This window comes from Macrobrachium nipponense, chromosome 32 (assembly GCF_015104395.2).
Source record: "Macrobrachium nipponense isolate FS-2020 chromosome 32, ASM1510439v2, whole genome shotgun sequence".
Lineage (NCBI taxonomy): Eukaryota > Metazoa > Arthropoda > Malacostraca > Decapoda > Palaemonidae > Macrobrachium > Macrobrachium nipponense.
This window is the reverse complement of record NC_061094.1, coordinates 11,788,336-11,807,127: the sequence shown is the minus strand read 5'-3', so window position 1 is coordinate 11,807,127 and position 18,792 is coordinate 11,788,336. Positions and strand designations below refer to the sequence as shown.

At 40.6% G+C, this 18,792-nt stretch overlaps 1 protein-coding gene across 1 annotated transcript in view; it reads left to right on the top strand.

The window, feature by feature from the left end:
- LOC135207362 (HEAT repeat-containing protein 1-like) overlaps positions 1 to 18,792 on the top strand; it is a gene marked incomplete in the record, with an annotated part of 186,507 nt that overhangs the window by 145,424 nt on the left and 22,291 nt on the right. Inside the window, 2 exon segments of the mRNA XM_064239090.1 lie at positions 11,758 to 11,841; positions 14,298 to 14,462. Of these exon segments, the coding sequence (XP_064095160.1) occupies positions 11,758 to 11,841; positions 14,298 to 14,462 (249 nt within the window).

Below are 18,792 nucleotides of genomic sequence, written 5' to 3'. Positions count from 1 at the left end.
TGAGGCTCTCCTACGGCTAATACTAATTCGTTCTCTTGGCTAAGAGGACGAAGACAGTCGATCTCCATTCCCTCTCTTCCTCGTCGAAGAAAGAATGTATTAGGGAGATAGCTGTCCAAGTGGCCAAAATACTCTTACGTATTTTACATTCGCGTTGTATTGCTATTAAGCGATTGTATGGTTCAAGTTATATAAGCATACCGTAGTTACCCCTACGGATGGCGGCCGAGAGGACTTTTATTCTAATTACATTTAATCGGTACTCCCGGTAACCCTCCAGGAGTTTCCAGTTTCCCTTTTATTTATTGTAGGTATTGTTACGACAACACCAGCTCAGCTTCTGTATTTAGCGAAATCTGTTTCGCCTAAATGTACCTGCTTGAGAGAGAGTTTCTGCTCGATGATGGTATCAAACATATCCCTTCGTAGAATGGAATAGCTGGCAACTCAGGCAGAATAGTGCGAGACGGCGAAAGTAGACTGCTGTCACTATAGAGCAGCGTTGCCAAAATGCGGAATTCTTGAGGTTATAACGGAAAAATAAACCCACGGTGCGAGCACCATCATTTCATTTTCCGATTTCCGTCCTACTCTGTCCGGAAGGGGAAAAATTTCCGCATAGTTATCAAGGCTAAACAAATATATTTTGTTTTTATCCAGATGGAATTCATATGCGGATCCAGTGGCAACACTGCTGTAGAGCCAGCTCAGTTCCAGCTGGTTGTCTGCCATGCGCTGTCGGTTACATCTCTCTCTCCTGCGGGATTGACTGACTAACCGTATCTCTGCCCTACAATCATGGACTTTTGCCTCGGGTTGAAGGGAATTCTCGCATGCATGAATGAACATCGCCTTCACTTTGCGAAATTTTTCAACAGAGATCTCTTAGACTTTTCGGTTCTGTTTACCGCACTGTAACAGAATTCTGTACGAGTCTACCGAGGCATAGCACTATGATGATAATGCACACCGACTTAGGCAAAGCACAGCCTTATTGGGGAAGGAAACAGGCTCGGTGAGGGAATGGATGAGTCTGCTGGGGACCATTTCCTCGCTGGAGAAGTTTGTTTCCCTGAAGAGACTGTAATTCAGACCTCTCCAGTTTTTCCTACCGGAAAACTGAAATAATATCGAAGATATGGAAGTGATTCTGAACATTTCTCAGTTGGTCAACGATCACCTAAGGTGATAGTGAGAAGGTGCCAGGCATCTGGAGAGGGAAACAGATGTCCTGCCACATAATCTCAAAGAATTGGAAGCAGTGAGGTTGGCTCTCCAGTTCTTCTAAGAACGAGTTGTTGACCGAGCGGTCCAGATCAACTCTGACAATTCCACAACTCTCGCATATCGCAAGAAGTATCGAGAAACACTCTCGGTCCCTGTTCGAGTTAACGAGAGAGAGCCTGTGGTGAGAACAGGCACGGAACGTAACGATCCTCAAGTGGTTTGTTACAGGATTGCAGAACGTCCGTGCGGATCTTCTCGATCGACGGTAGCAACTACTGACGTCCGAGTGGACTCTTCACTTAGAAGTATGTCGAAAGTTGTGGAGACTTTAGGGGCGTCCTTTGATAGATCTCTTCGCAATGTTGAAGATGAAGAGGCTTCCTCTAGACTGCTCCCCTTTTTTCACGATCCGGGAGCGGTAACAATAGACGCCATCCTATGGGTTTGGACGGGGATGGATGTTTAGTTTCTTTTCCCCTATTCAAACTCTTAGGAGTAAGTAATAAGAGAATTTGCGGTGTCAGAGGGAGCGAGGATGACGCTGATCGCCCCATGTTGGCCGTCGAGCGACTGGGTCACAGAGGTCATGTCCTTCCTAGCGCACTTTCCAAGGACCCTTCCCGAGAAAGTCGATCTTCTCTTACAGCCCCACTTCAAGAGGTACTAGAAAACCTCTCCGCTCTGAGTCTGACTGCGTTCAAACTATTGAGAAGTTGACCAGAGCAGGAGGCTTTTCAAATCAGTGGCAAGTACAATTGCCAAGGCTAGAAAAGCTTCCTTTCTTGCAGTGTACCAAGCGGAGTGGGCTGTTTTCTGGAGATGGTGCAGGAAGAATGGCTGTTCCTCCACCTCGACCTCTGTGAATTAGATTGCCGTCTTCCCTTTCCGTCTGAGGAATGTGGATAAGCTGGCAGTCTCGACTATTAGAGGATACAGAAGTATATTGTCGACGGTCTTTGGACTCAGAGGTTTGGATCTGTCGAACAAAGCCCTTCACAATCTTTGAGGTCTTTTGAAATCTCGAAACTGTCTAAATCGAATCTTCCGACATGGAACTTAGACTTAGTCTGGAAGTTCCTGATGTCGAAGCCTTTCGAACCTCTCCTTTCTGCAAACTTGAAGCATGTGACCAGAAAGGCTAATCTTTCTAACCGCTCTAGCTACGGCAAAGAGGGTTAGTGAGGTTTAAGCCATCAGCAGACATATTGGCTTTAGAGACATAATGCAGTGTGTTCTCTAAGCCCTTCGTTCTTGGCTAAGAATGAAAACCCATCTAACCCTTGGCCCTGAAACTTGGATATCAAGGGGATGGCACAAATTATTGGGCAAGAGCCAGAGAGAGTCCTGTGCCCTGTCAGGGCTCTCAAGTTTTATCTAGATAAGACTAAAGGAAGTCGAGGTCCTTCGGACATTCTGCGGTGTTCCGTAAAAAGACCAGACTTGCCCATGTCAAAGAACCCCCTGGCATTCTTTTTAAAGAGCTCTTACAAAGAGGCTGATTCGTCATGTTTGGACAAGGATTTGAAATTTTTCAAACTGAATGCTCACGAGTTGAGGGCGCGGCCTCGGAGGCATTTCAATAGAGCATGGCACTCAGTAACATCCTGAGTGCTGCGTTTTAGCGAAGCAACTCTGTGTTCGCTTCACACTACCTGCGAGATGTGAAGACGACATATGAGATCTGCTGCTCGCTAGGGCCATACGTGTCCGCTGACACAATCTTAGGGGCAAGAAGTACCACTCATCCTATCCTGTAGAAAATGGTTAGGAAGAGCTGTTAATTATAGTTGTTGGGTCGGCCGCCAGTGGCGGACTTCTCAATTCTTAGCTTTAGTTAAACATCCTTAACTTTGGCTAGGTTGGTCAGGTGGTATATATATTTTAGGCCTCATAGTATGGTCAATATGGTCTAGTCACATTGTGGTCACGCTCCCGTTGACAGATCTAGAACTCACCAGCTATACAGGTCACTACCTTGCTGGAGAGACTAGTAAAGCAAAAGCCAACTTGGGTGACAGTAATCACGAAGTCAGCTATGCTAACAGGTATGGAACCAAGATGTCAATCATCTGCATATACTATATGTTTCCTAAAATCCTATTCTGTCTCTCCCTACCGCCAAAGGTGGGATTCAGCTATATATATATCTGACAGGTAAGCTTCATGAACAAAATGATATTGTTATGATACAATAAAGTTTGTTCATACTTACCTGGCAGATATATATAATCAAAGTGCCCACCCTCCTCCCCTCAGGAGACAGTGGTAATAGAAAATGGGAATGGTTCCTGATACCCGCCTCCCAGCGGCGGGAATGGGTACTAACTACCTGGCCGACCACTGCGTGTGTCGTAAGTTTTGAAATTCTGTCGGACTTCGGAGAATACAGCTATATATATATATCTGCCAGGTAAGTATGAACAAACTTCAATGTCCCCTACCCTCCTACCTGCAAACTTCATGAAATCCATAAAGATAGGGTTTTGTGAAGACCTGAGGAATCGAACACAGTCACCGTTTGAACTTGTTGCGACAGCCTCAAGTCCGGGAGAGGGTGAGGACGAAGACCTAGTTCCAGGAGAAGGGGAAACCAATTGTTCTTGGGCCAGTAAGGAGCTATGAGAGCCACCTGACCTTTGAAGGATTTCAACTTGTGCAGCACCTTCAGGAGAAGGTTCACTGAAGGGAATAAATAAACCTCCCTCCACTGGTTCCAACCTATACTCAGGGCGTCCGTAGCGTATGCTAGAGGGTCCATATTTGGGGCTACGTAACAAGGCAGCTTGTGGTTTGCCCCTGTAGCAAACATATCTACTTTCAGACCCAGTACTCTCCTACAAACCCTCTTGAAGGATTCCTGGTCCAGTGACCATTCTGACTCCAGAGGGACTGACCGGGACAGTGCGTCTGCTACTACATTGTGGACTCCTGCCAGATGGGTAGCCGATAGATGCCAGGTGTTCTTGTCAGCTAGAGAAAAAGTTGCTATCACCACGTGGTTCACATGACTTGACTTTGAACCACCTCTGTTTATACCGTGTATCACTACCGCACTGTCGAGAGCCAATCTGTTATGAGTCTCCTCCAGAGGACGGAGCTTCATTAAGGTCAGAAACATTGCCATAGCTTCCAGGATGTTGATGTGAAGCTTTTGGAACTGAGGTGACCAAGTTCCCTGAACCTTGTTGTGCTGTGAATAACCTCCCCAACCTGACAGTGATGCGACTGTATGCACCAGTAGGGACGGGGGAGGGAACTGCAACTGTAACTCTTTGGCTAGGTTTTCGGCCATTGCCCATGGACGTAGACGTTCCTTGGGAATCAGAGGTACCCGGCCAAACTTGTCGTGACACTTGGCATTGGCCTTTGAACGTCAAACTCGATTGATGTCCTTGAGCTTGGCTTTCAACAGAACGTCTGTGACTGAGGCAAATTGGAGCGAGCCTAGGATCTTCTCCTGATTCCTTCTCGAAGCCTTTTTGCATTTTAAGAATTGGCTTGTTACCCTGGCATCCCCTTCCCTGATGGAATGGAAAGATTGTGTGAATCCAAGCCCCAATGGATACCTAGCCACTGGAACTTGGATTCTGGGGCCAATCGGGATTTGGTCCTGTTGATCTTGAACCCTATATATTCCAGGAAAGATATGACCTCGTCCGTGGCTTTCATATACTTGTCTTTGGCCATCTCCCAGATTAGCCAGTCGTTTAGGTACGCCACCACCAATAAAACCTGAGACCTTAGCTCCTGCACCACTACCTCCGCCAGTTCCGTGAAACCCTTGGGCTATATTCAGCCCGAAGGGCATCACCTTGAAGGAATAGGCTTCTTTCCCTAGTTTGAAGCCCAGGAATGGATGGAAGTGCCGAGCCATCGGGACATGATAATAGGCGATTGTAAGATCTATAGAGGTGGTGACGCCCCCACGGGGAAGTAAGGCCCGTACCTGAGAGATGGACAGCATTTAGAACTTGTCGCAAGGAATGTACAAGTTTAAACGGGACAAGTCTAAGATCACCCTTCTTTGGTCGGTCCCTTTCTTTGGGACACTGAATAGACGACTGAAATTTCAAGTTCTTTGTCCCGGAGACTGCTCCCTTCTGGAGAAGATCCCTGGAGTAATCCATCAACCCTAGGATTGGATGCTGATAGATGGATACTATGCTTTCCGCCCAGCTGCTGAATCCCCAACGATGTTAAAAGAGATACAGCCTGCCTCCTATTTGAGGAACTTCATTGAGATGATGAGGGTCGGGTTCCTTTCCTGACCATGCACCTCTAGCTCGCCCGTGGGCTCCGTTTCCTCCACGCTGACGAAAGGGGCCTCTAGCCCTGCAACCCCTAGCAACCTTGGTAAAAGGTTGAAATACCCGATTCTCATAGACCGGGTTAAAAGCAGGCGACCCTGAATACAGTGGGGGAACCTGTTGGCTAGCCGATGGCGAAAGGAAGACAAATTGATGCTGTTGCCGAGGCTGAGCCTTAGAAGATGAAGGTTGGGGAACTTGCTGAATTAAAACAGCTTGTAGCACAGGATGCTGTTGCAGAACTTGGAAAGGTTGGTACCTTCTTTGACCCTTCCTAGCCCTAAAACTGGAGGAAGAAGACTCTAATTTCCTTTTGAAAGGAATGCCCCAACGCAATCTGATGCTTGATTAAAACGTGATGCCTCGTTCTGAACCTCGTTTACTGCCGAAGCTGGGAAGAGATCTGCACCCCAGATTGAGGAAGCCAGAAGCTTGTTGGGTTCGTGCCTGATCGTAGCCTCGGATAGAACATGCTTCCTGCCATTTCTCTTAGTAACCGCAAAGCCGTACAAGTCACATTGCATGCTTAAAAGTAACTACTCCGCAATGACCTTAAACAGCGGTTCATGAGCGTACTCCAGAGCCGCCGTCTCCGTCATCACTAGAGAGTTAAGAGACCTTGCAAGAAGTGTCCTAGCATCAAATTCGGCTTGGATCAGTGCATCTGACAGAGGCGCTCACTAAACAAGTTGATTGCACAGATTGGCTTAAGCTTGCCTACCGAGAATGTAGCCGGCAAACTTCCCACAAATTCTCCCTACCTGGGAGTAGCAATGATGTGGGATCTGTCTCGCTAAGCTGGGGCTCTTCTCAAGTCACTGCCTGAAGGGTAAGTCCTGCTACCTTTTATGTAAAAGGTGAGGAGTTCCCGTCATCAGACGTAAACATCGTGAAAGGGCTTTTAAATGCTGTTACCTTAGTATTTGAGCAGATCCACTTCTAGGCTCCATATCCATACTTGATGAGCCTGATTGCTAGAAAGGATAACAGTCCCCTTGGAGACCTTGTCCTCCCTAATCGAAGCTGCCTCCATAAGCCTAACATAACCTATAAATGGTGGCCATAACCTTTCGGGGAAGAACTCGAAATCCTCGAGTCTACGTGTACCACAACCTTCTGCAGTTCACTACCCTCCAAGGATCACCAGGGTGGAACGGAGGGAGCGTGGACCCGTCAGGCATGATCTGACCTTGCACTAAGTTACTAGGAGGTGCCGGAACTGCCGACTCATGTCTGAGACCTGCAATCAGGGAGTCTGTGCACCTAAACTTTTAAAAACACCCTTTCAAACCTTGCTGCGACTGAACTGACTAAGCTAGCAAGACCACTGACCTGATTTAAAATAATCGTGTTGAACAGGTCTTTGCCGACTAAAGGGGAACCTTCCAGCCCTCCCTACGGTACCTTATGAGGTATCCGATCTCAAGACGTTGAAGGGATGGGACTTGAGGGGCAATGGGAAGAGTTCTCTCCTTAAGGCCTTGGATTTGCAGACTTGAAAGAAATCTCAGCCTAGGTTTAATATGTGTATGAACCTCTGGCACCTGCCCAGGCCTTGGCTTTGTGTTTGATTGGCTTTTAAGCAAGGTTTTACCCGAAGGTTTTCTCTTTAATCTAGGAATCACAGAAGGAATGCGACCTGGGAGGGGGCAAACCTCCTGTGAAACCCTTGAAGGAATTGGGAGTAAAGGGAGAGGAAGAATCAGAGTCACTCGAGGAAAGACCCCGGTGACCAACTAGGCTAGCCTCATTAACACTGTTACCTGTAACCATATCTAGTGTAACGGGCAAACCCTCACTACTTCAAGTGAGACTACTTCCAAACCAAGGTCTGGCAACTCTGCCTCTTGCTGTTCCATAACTGAATCTTGAATTGATTTGATAATTGGTGCTGCGACTTTTGGGTCAACGTATCTGGCAGCTTTCCCGGCTGGGAAGGCTGCCATATCTTGAGGTAGAATATAAGGCTTAGCTTTCCCTACGTTCTGTCCAAAACCTCCAACCCAGATCTTGAGGATGGAGAGTGCAGCATGCTTAACAGACTGCTCCATCTGTAATGCAAGGAATGTGTCAATTTCGAGTAAAATCTTTGAACATTATCCTTACATATGTTGATTAATTAATGTAATTTAATTTAAAGAAATTTTTATTATTTATTCATTTTTTTTTTTATTATTTTTTTATTTATTTATTTATTTATTTATTTATTATACACTAACACAAGTAGTGTAATATAATTCCATCACAATATGCATAGAACAAGCAGTGCGGTAACTTACCGAACAGGTACTTGTTGTACAAGTCGTAGCAGGCAAAGCAGTTTTCGTGATGCCAGACTACGGAACCAGTAAGCAATACTGCGCACGGGGCATGGTTCCGGCAAACATCATGGTTGCACGGATCCTGTAGACCGGCAACCAGACACTGAGTGGCCTGTAAGTGCAATAATATATAACAAGACAATTGCACAAACTTATAGGATTATTATGATAATAATGTCATTGCCGGAGCATTCAGGACTGAAATAATATAATATATATTATATATATATATATATTATACTATATATATATATATATATATATAGATATATATATATATATAAAATATATATGTATATATATATTCATATATTTACGTCCCGGGGACTGTGTAATAATTAAAAACAACCCGGAGCTGTGATACCCAGGGTGGGGGGTACACGAAGTAACCCGGGACGGCCAAATGAACTCGCAAGTTCCGTGGTCAAAAAGAAAGGAAAATATATATATATATATATATATATATATATATATATATTATATTATATTATATATATATATATATTCATATATTTACCGTCCCCGGGGACTGTGTAAGAAAAGTAAAACAACCCGGAGCTGTATGACCGGGTGGGGGTGGGGTACACGGAGTAACCCGGGACGGCCTGGGCCGGCCACATGAACCCGCAAGTTCCGTGGCAAAAAGAAAGGAAAATAAAAATAAAAAAGAGAACTAAAATAACAAATATCATATCTCTGCCTACGGAAGAGTAACTTCCGTAAACATAGCCCTCAACGACACTCCGGAGAAGCCGGAATCTAAATCCACCTTATGCGGAGAGGGAATGTTTTAGGCGGATGGATGTAAGCTCCGGGAGCTGAAAGAAGCAGAGCGCAACAAATCCACGGAAGCCGAGGCTGCATACGCAAAGCAATCATCAACTCCTCCGGAGGCGGTCGGCTGAGAAGCGACACCCACCAACGTAAGGTCCTGGAGGACCCTCTACATCCCCCCCCTCCGCTGATAGGAACGGCTGTCAGCGACAACCGAGGCGAGAGGAGCACCCAACTACTGGGGGCCCCACGTGAGGGGGGGGGGGGGGGAGGGAGGGGGGAGGGCTGATGGGGTGACGATCACGTGAGCAGCATACCCTCGCAAATAAAAGATCACGAGGAAAACGCAGGTATAGCCTATGTAGGCTAACCGACCTAACATCCAACATATACATGAAGAAAATAAAATCAATTACTTAAAGCTAAAAGAAAATCATGCTTTAACACAGGGGAAATGAAAATAAACTTACGTAAAATATAAAACCGCAATGAAGGCCACTCGATAACGGTGGGCGTAAAAGGTTTAAAAAAGGGAAAAAAACTACTTGCCTACTGACAAACGATAAGAAACGGCAAGCTGACGAAAAGAAAAAAGGGAAAATTCTTGAATGAAATAAACCAAACTTAAAAATAATAGGGGGTCGGTGGATAAATGGCGAAGCACGAAATAAAGAAACGTGCTCGAATGAAGACCCCCGTGAAAAACATGAAAATAATGAAAATAACAAAACATAAACGAAAATAGGATCGACTAAAAACTGCCACCCAAGAAATAAATAAATATATGTACTGAAATATCACATGTTACAAGCAGAGAGGAAGACCACTCGAAATCGGTACAATTCAAGGATAAGCCGTAAAGGCGACTTGCCGCCCGCCCGCTACTTATAAGTGACGCCTAATAAAATCCTAAATAAAGGCAAAACGAAAGGCAAATTCACTCTCTAAATATTGAAAAAGGGCGGAACAAGTACTTAACTTGGGTGAAGAGGTAGATTGACGATCCGTAACCAAGAATAAAAATAAAAGAAAAAATAGCTATATTCGAACGTACGAACACGATATGGCTATCGAAAAGTATGACGTCACAGATGCCTTCAACGGGGTAGCTAGGTGTGACCTACGGGTCGGCTCCCCGTATTTAGGGTCTTTTGATGAGGAAAAGGCTAATTGGAGGGGTTGCTGTGGTAGTGTTTAACACTCGCCCCAGTTTTATACCGACACCTTTTATATAGGTGAGCGAGTCAGAAGCTTCTGACATGTCCAATTTAGCAGTTCTCTGGTATTATAGAAATATTTTACTAGAAATAGTGCTAAAGCAGACGTATTTCACTGGGCGACACGGCTTCCTCGCCCAGAAATAGATTTTTCCTACGTCAAAATCCCTTTTTTATGGCACTAAACAAGTGCCATAAAATGAGATCGCCATTAACCGAGAGCACTGATAACTGGGGATTGCCTGTTCATAATTGCATATGGAACAGGTTTTGCTCACATGATCACTTATTTTGCACTATAGTAATTGAATGAATTTCATAAGAAAACTTCCCTACACTTGAATGGTCCTTAAATGAGCATATGGCAACACATAGCTACACCACACCTCAGCTCAGGAGACAAGGCGAGTGTGACTTGAGATTTCGTAGGGGGATGTATAACATCTCCCTGTCCTAGTCATCTTGCGTATATTTGCCCATTTTAGATAAAATTAGGGATTGCTATCTTCTGTGATAGTACTCAGCTGTAACAGTAATTTTGCAAAATACAGAAATATGAGAAAGAACAGTTATAACTTACTGAAAGGCACATCTTCCCATCCCAGTACTAGCACACCTCGTAAATATTTTGTCATAATTTACTCATTGATTATTGCTGAATTTGGTTTTTATGTTATGATATTATGTAAGTTGTAATTGTAATTTAACAAAATGGAATATGTACAAAAAATGACTGGAAAAGACAGGTAAAACTTGCTAAAATTAGTGAAATTTTACGAGTGTCTTGGAAAAGATGCCCCTCGCAAGGTTGGAAATACGTTTATTCACATTCAGATACACGTTGAAAATAGAGAACTTTCTTTTGAATTTTGTTTTTCTTATACCATGTGCATTTGCATATCATCCTCTTTCCATGGATGTGATTTTTTTTTCTCCAAATGGCTAACCTTACAGTTTGCCAGGTCTTGGAGGGTATTAATGTACTATTTAGCCTGGCCTGTAAGGGTTAAAAAATATAATTCTTCACATCTTGAACTAAACATTACCCTGTACGTATTCATGTAACTCTGGCGGTAGTATATGAAGTGTTTAAACCTGTTCAGTGATACATGTAAGAGACTTGACACAACGTGTAAGAGACAGTGGACACAAACACTGAAACTACACACAACAATGCGCTTACTACCATATGGTTGCTCTCTCTCTCTCTCTCTCTCTCTCTCTCTCTCTCTCTCTCTCTCTCTCTCCTCTCTCTCTCTCTCTCTCTCTCGAGAACTTGGCATTTCTCTGTCAGAAGTCTTTTCCTTATAAAAATTAACCTAGAGAGAGAAAGGCAAGCAAAGACACATTGTGTATATTCAATCTTAGTGTGATACACATACACTGACTAAATAATTTATGTATTTAACCGCAGTTGCTGTTTTAGGAGGAGATGGATATATAAAGTGTTTTCTGCTATACCTGGCTGAGTTTGCTTTCTCTTATGAATTACAGTAGTAGCATTCTTATTATAAAAGGCTTTTCTGTTGTGTTAGTTACTTGCTTAGTCCAAAATTTCTTTGAAAATTTCTTTGTTTTTACTGTAATATTTCATTAAATGTACTACTATATTATATAATATGTATAAAGTTTGCATGTAAGAAATTTTTTTTTTCTTTTTTCTTTTAATATTCCTTTCTGAAATTGGTGTGGGGGTTCTTTTATGCCATCAAATACCATACTTTGCAGTGAGAGAAGGGTTTACATTTAGCACACTTGAAGGCAGTCATTCAATGATGGTTTGTACCAAAAAAATGTATTTTATTTTTAAAAACTATTGTCATTAATTGATTGGCAGCCAAATACTGTATATGAAATTTAAATTATTAGTTGTTTATTGAAATGTTAACAAGATGAATTTTTTTTCTACAGGTACACAAGACGGAGACCAGTGTGAAAATTGCCATTTCTCTTTATGTATCAACAATTATTGGTGGTCTTTGTTTACTACATCAAGTAAGTGTTTGGAAAGTTATAAGAATCTTTCCCAGGTTCTTTCTTTTCCAAGATATGTTTATACTTAAATACAAATCTTAAAGATATACCTTAAGTGAAAGATGGTTTGGTCCTTTAGCTGTTGTGCTTGTATTGATCATGGCTGTTGTTACAACTGAGATTCAAAATATTTTCTGGTTTGAATGTTAGCCGACCATGGCTTGTTTGTTGACTTATTAATAACTCGTAAAAACAACGATGTCTAGTGCTTCTGCTTGTAAGAATGGCCATAGTAAGTGGCAAATACATGGGTTGTGTGAGTTTCATCTCTCTATCTGTTGACTTTTATTTTTACTGTGGTTTTAGCAAGAGGTCCAAGAAGTTTCTTTTGTGGCTGTCCTACTTCTGCTGAGATTGTTGGCAATTCCAACACCTGTTTGTTGGGGATTTGATGTTAGGTGATGAAAACTGATTGCTGCTACATATGTCTGCTCATGCTCATTCCCTGTTGCACAATCCAAGTGGTTCCTAGCCCTTGTTTTATTGAAGGAGATAAGATCCGATTGTACCAGATGTACATTTGTAGCCCATTGAAGTAGTTCAGTCAACTGCCCATATTTGCTTTTTTGAGATTCTTGGGCTCAACTATTTGAGAATTTTTCTAGGACCATGTCTACCCATCATTATTCCTGGGAAATACGCCTATTTGCAGGTTCTCCCGACGATAAATATTCACTAATTAGTGTATTTTGATGGTATTTTTGTGACTTAAATACATTTTCATGTTACAAAAATTATTTACTAATTTTTAAATATTAATATTGATTCTCTCTCTCTCTCTCTCTCTCTCTCTCTCTCTCTCTCTCTCTCTCTCTCTCTCTCTCTCTCGTCTCTCTCTCTCTCTCCCTCTCTCTCTCTCCTCAAATATAATATTAATCTAAACAGCAGTAATATCAATTCATTAAAGAAAATACTGTTGTGAATTAGTAAGATTTTAGTTAATAAATTAAAAATTTTTGTAAGAATGAGGGAATATCCATTCTACCTCACATCTTTCTTTTTAGATCCAGGTACTAAGCTGAGGTCCAGAGCTGTCAAATATGTTATGTATAGTCTGTCCATATTTGCTCTTGGGTGTAGTGCTTTGTGTATAGTTTTCTGGTCTGTACTGCGGAGTTTTGCCTTCCTTTGTCCATTTCACTACTCCTGTGCTGTATCTGATTACTGGTGCTGCCCATGTGCTTACAGCTTTTATCAGATTTCCAGCATTGAGTTTTGACTTGAGTGTCGCCTTGAGTCTCTGCATATATTCTTTCTTGATAATGTCCCTCATCTTTTGGTGTTTTATATCTCCTCCATCTATTATTCCCAGGTATTTGTATCCTGTCTCATCTATGTGTTTGATGCTATTCCCATCTGGTAGCTTTATCCCTTCTGTCCTTGTCATTTTGCCTTTTTGTATGTCGACCAGGGCACATTTTTCCATTCCAAACTCCATCATGATGTCCCCAGATACAGTCTGGATTAGGGTATCTGTTTCCTTGATGCTCTTACCATACAGCTCGATGTCGTCCATGAACATCAGATGGTTAATTCTGTTGCCGCCTTTCTTGAGTTGGTACCCAGCATCCATCTTCTGCAGTACTTTTTTCATGGGAATCATGGCTACTACGAAAAGTAGTGGCGACAGTGAATCGCCCTGGAAGATCCCTCTCCTAATGTTAACCTTTGCTAGTATTATTTCAGAGCTTGTTAATTTTGTATTCCAGTTGCACATTAATTTTTTAATGAAGCTGATGGTGTTTTCCTTTGCCCCATATATTTTCAGGCATTTATTAACCACTTGTAAGGTATCATGTCGAAGGCTTTCTTGTAGTCATTCCATGCTATGCTTAGGTTGGTTACCCTTCTCTTACTGTTCTTCATTACCATTTTGTCTATCAGGAGTTGGTCTTTTGTGTCCCTACACTTCCCTCTGTGGCCTTTCTTTTATTATTATTACAGGCAGTCCCCGGTTATCGGTGGGTTCCGTTCCCAGGAGTGCCGATAAGCGAAAACCGCCATTAACCAAAACTTGACGGTTAATGGGGCTTATGGCACCTTTGTCAGGTATGTTATGGGGCCATAACTCTATTATTGACACTTTATGGCGTCAATAACCAGAACTCGGTCCGTTATGGCGCCATAAATTGCCAATTTTATGACGCTAGACAAGCACCATAAAACCGGATCACGGATAACCAAGTCTGCCAATAACCAGGACTGCCTGTATTAGTTTTATATTAGTATTATTAGTATCATTACCAAAGTAACAACCTTAGTTGGATAAGCAAAATTTTTCTGTTTATATATATATATATATATATATATATATATATATATATATATATATATATTATATATATTATTTTAGAAATAATTCTTAACAGCAATTTTATTAGCATGTGTTAATGACTGTTTTGCAATGTTTTTGCCAGGTGAAGGAGGAGCACCTCATGTACATAGTCAAGATGCTTCCCACATGCTTACTTTCTGACCACCAGGAGCTGATTGCTGGGGCTTACTTGATTCTGTCTCATTTAGCCATAAATGCAAAGCTATCTGATGACTTGTTACAAAGTGTTGTGAAATTGATAGGGGAGGTGAGTATAAATAACCAAATTATTAGAAATTTTCCATTTAAGATAGATAATAGTAGTTAATTTATGAGGTTGCTTCCTCTACAGTTAAGATTAATGAAATCCAGCATAAGATAAATATTGATAGTTGGTGTGAAAGAATACTACATAGAACTGTTCACAAACCTATCAGTTATATAGAGCTGTTATTCATGGTCTAAATGTCCTGTACATGTGCCTTTTGATGTTTTACAGAGAGAAAATAGAGAGTAGTTTGAGCATCATTGAAAAGCAGTTGATGTAAAGGATCCTATACCTGGGTAACATTAAAAAGATTAGTGAAACTTTGCTTTCAGTTACCGTAACACCATAGGATATTGAGTCCCACTGATGTTTATGGGAAAAAGGAAAACCAAAGATAGTGGTGCAGACATATACATGATAATGTGCAAGGAATGTGATACAGCCTGACCTCTTAAATCTGGCATATCTTGGATCTGGCAACTCCCATGATCTGGCATTTTTATTTTTTAATGAACCATCATTAGTTCTTGAGTGGCTACAACAGCAGCGCCATGTGTTGTTTCAGTTTTTGGATGTTTTCAAATTTTGGAAATGAAGCTTGATCTGTAAATATACAAGCACAGTTTATTTCCAATGAAAACTTTCTGTAAATCTAAAAAAATATATGTATTCCACTGGTATAGTGGTTGGTGTCGTGGTATACCACTCAGATGTTTTCAGTTCGTGTCTCCCCCAGGTTGATAAAAAATCACTGACTGTATCAAGGGTAGGTTGAAACGAACATTCTTTGGAAGTTTGAATTTGAAGTTAATGGCCCTTGCTTGCTTGTTCCATGTGAATAAGTGTTATCTAATGAAATAGAATACAATACTAATAATAATGCAAACGAACTGTAATTTGCATGTACACTCATATCATCCGATCTTGTTTCATGTGATCAGTAAAATTTTGTCTAAAAAATTATTTCATCAGATACATCGTTTATAGTTTGTGATGTATTTTGGTAGATTACATTAGATAATATTCTTAGTTAACGTTTAAATGATAGATAGGCCTGGAAGCAAAGTTCATTAGGTTAAATGGAAATCCTCATACATTAAATCAAGCTTACCAACCTTGTGACTTTTCTAAAGAGTTCACCAGTTATTATTAAACAACTATTTATTACTGCATGCAAGACACTGACATAAACAACAGCAAGTACTGGCATAAACAATCAAATCAAGAAACAGCCATTTCCTGATGCCGGGTATAGTAACTAACATATGTTTATTAAGGGTTGCATTACAGTTGTCAACTTATTAAAAATGTGCTATTTTTCAGTGGTGGCTTCCATTAATAAAAATGAAAAAAAAATGCCTAACTTGGCCTAATAGTCCTCTCTCTCTTCGCTCTCTCCTCTCTCCTCCTTGCTCTTCTACTCTCTCTCTCTCTCTCTCTCTCTCGCTCTCTCTCTTCTCTCTCTCTCTCTCTCATCTCTCTCTCCTCTCTCTCTCTCTCAAACACATCCAGATAGAAATAAACAAAAGCAGCAGATTTTTAGGTTTTTTGCTGAAATAATTCTGAAGAAGAACCCTATTCATATGGATCAAGGCCATAGGAGCCATTGACTCAAAATTCAACCTTCCAAAGAGTGTGGTGCTCTTTAAGAAGTAAGAAAAGGTAAAAGGAAATAATGAGAGAAGAAATTGCACTTATTATAAAGAGAAAGTTAATTAACACCCAAGAAGAGCCGTTGTTAGGCTCAGAGGTCTGGATAAACTAATCCTTTATAATAATAATAATAATTAACAAATTAATGGATATAAATATATTAACCCTTAAGAGCCAGGCTAAAAAATCAATATACATCAATCACTCCTGGCTGCATAAACTTTGAGGTCAGCCAGTTTAAGAAAAAAACACATCAATGGAAAGAGGAGATATGCAAGTGCACAAGGTGTAGGAAATTTTTTTTTTTTATTTATTTTCCTTGCCTTCTACGATACAAAGAAAAGGACTATTTACAACCTCTTGTGGGACCTCTTTTACAAGAAAATCATAAATTTTACCAAGTTATACATATTTTTTCTAATAAATAAATTGATTTTGTAAAATTATGATTACAGCTCATACAATATCATAAAAGTCAAGAACTAAAATCGGTAACAAATTCTGAGAATATGTGTTGTAAAATATAAACATAAATTTACTGAGATTAAAGATTCAGTAAGTTTTGTTGATTATACATGTTTTTTTCTAGTATCTCTTTGCACTTTTCTTTGCAAAATTACAATTATAACTGACATACTATCGTAAAAGATACGAACTAGAACTAACAGCAACCTCTGGGTATATATATGAGCAAATATATAAAAAGTTGTCATTTGAAAAAGAGGCAGCATTACTCCCTTCAAGTCAGGATCACAACTAACTCTCTCATGACCCGCCCACTTAATTTTAGCCAGTCAAAAAGTTGCCATTAGCAAATTTATGGGCTATAGAAGTAATGGAAACTTTCCCTACGTATTCCTTCAAATCGATAATGCATAATAATGATGCTCATGTTCTTGGATCCGTCCACCACCCAAAATCTGTTATTGCTACTCATATAAGGGGATCCGTCCATTAAGGGTTACTTTGCAAGGTGAATAGCATTATGGTAGTAATGCATCTTCACTTGAACTTTTGAAGTTTTGATTGGATGGCATCCTTCAGGAGACTTCCACAATCCAACAGAGTGAGGAATAAAGGACTTCTGGAACTGAGAAGTTTGACAGCAAGGCACATTTACTGCATATTGGTGCTGCTATCCACAGATCTGGTTGCTCATGGCAGGGAAAGGGGATCAGGGATCAAGTGTGAATGCGAAAGATCTCTCTTAAAATACAGCTTACAAAAAAGTGACAATCAAGAGACCATCCATCAATGGTCCAAGTCTTAACCATCAGTATTAGGAAACAGAAACCTACCACCACAAACCACTCTATTTAAAAGAGATAAATCTCTGGTAGGAGCAGAGATCCACATCCAGAGGACTTTAGTAAAGGAAACAAATGACCTAAAACAGATTGCATTGATTTTATCACTTATGAGGTCTTACAAACAATACAGACTGCCCTTGGTTAGCGGCAGGGGTTCCGTTCCTGGCCGTAGACACTAAGCGATTTTGAAGTCTATGGCTGCCGCACTCTTTCTTTCGGAATACTAGACCAGTTAACAGTGCCTTAGACCAGTCAAACGGCGCCGTAATCTCACAATGGCGCAATAAGTAAAATTATATTTATGCAGTATAGTACTATAGAATTTACTGTACAGTAGCACTGTATGTTATAGTATTATAAATACTGTAAAGGGATAAAAAGCCTAGCTTTAATCCTTTGGGTGTCTAGAGTATATAAAGATATAATAAGGTTTTATACAGTGTACAGGAAATTACAATAGCCTAACTTTATCCCATCTTCTAGTTACATAAGTTCAAAAACAGCAACAGAGAATGATGAAAGTATGGTTTTAACGTTACACTCGTTGTGTAAATGTGTACAGCCATGAACAACCAAACAAGAAACAACTTTTTTCGAAGTACAGCCGAATTGATAGCAACATCTGTTTGGCTTGTATTTCAATCATTGTACTATAGTACACTTACCGTAGTTGTTATAAATGACGTTATGTAGAGTAGAATGAGATATCTTAATGTAGTAACTTTATTCACTGTAGATCAAATATCTAGTATATAGATCAAAGATCAATGGAGAAATATACTGTTAAATTTAAACCTAGTTATAGCTGAAGCTGTAAAAACTGTTCAAGCTGCTAATGACCATTATCATGTAACAGCAACAAGCATAAAACTCCAGTAAACATATGCCATCAAACACAACCGTAGATAAAATTGAGATAAAATCATTTTAATCAAAACAACTGTGCTTGAAAGAACACATTTTATTGTTGGTTTCACGCCAATTAAAGGTAAATAATGTAAAGTTCATATTACGATAATATAAAGGAAAATTGCGAACGGAATCACTTATTCACTTATTGTTTTACTCGATAAACATGCCGCCAACGTATTCTGTTAACGAAAAAAAAAATAGTTCACAATCACAATGAGACATATTCAAGTAATATTTCCTCCTAAAAACACGTCGTATAAGGAAAAATAACCTTGTTTCATATATAAGTCAAGTACTATCTAGATATTCGTTTATGTTAACTAGAAGCTAGAAAATTAGCTCAGAATTGCATTAAATATGGGGAAACAAACTCGTATTCACCATCAGCTGATTTCCAAACCAAAACATTGGCCGCTCTGCGGAATACTGGCTTAGTATTTTATAATACAATAATA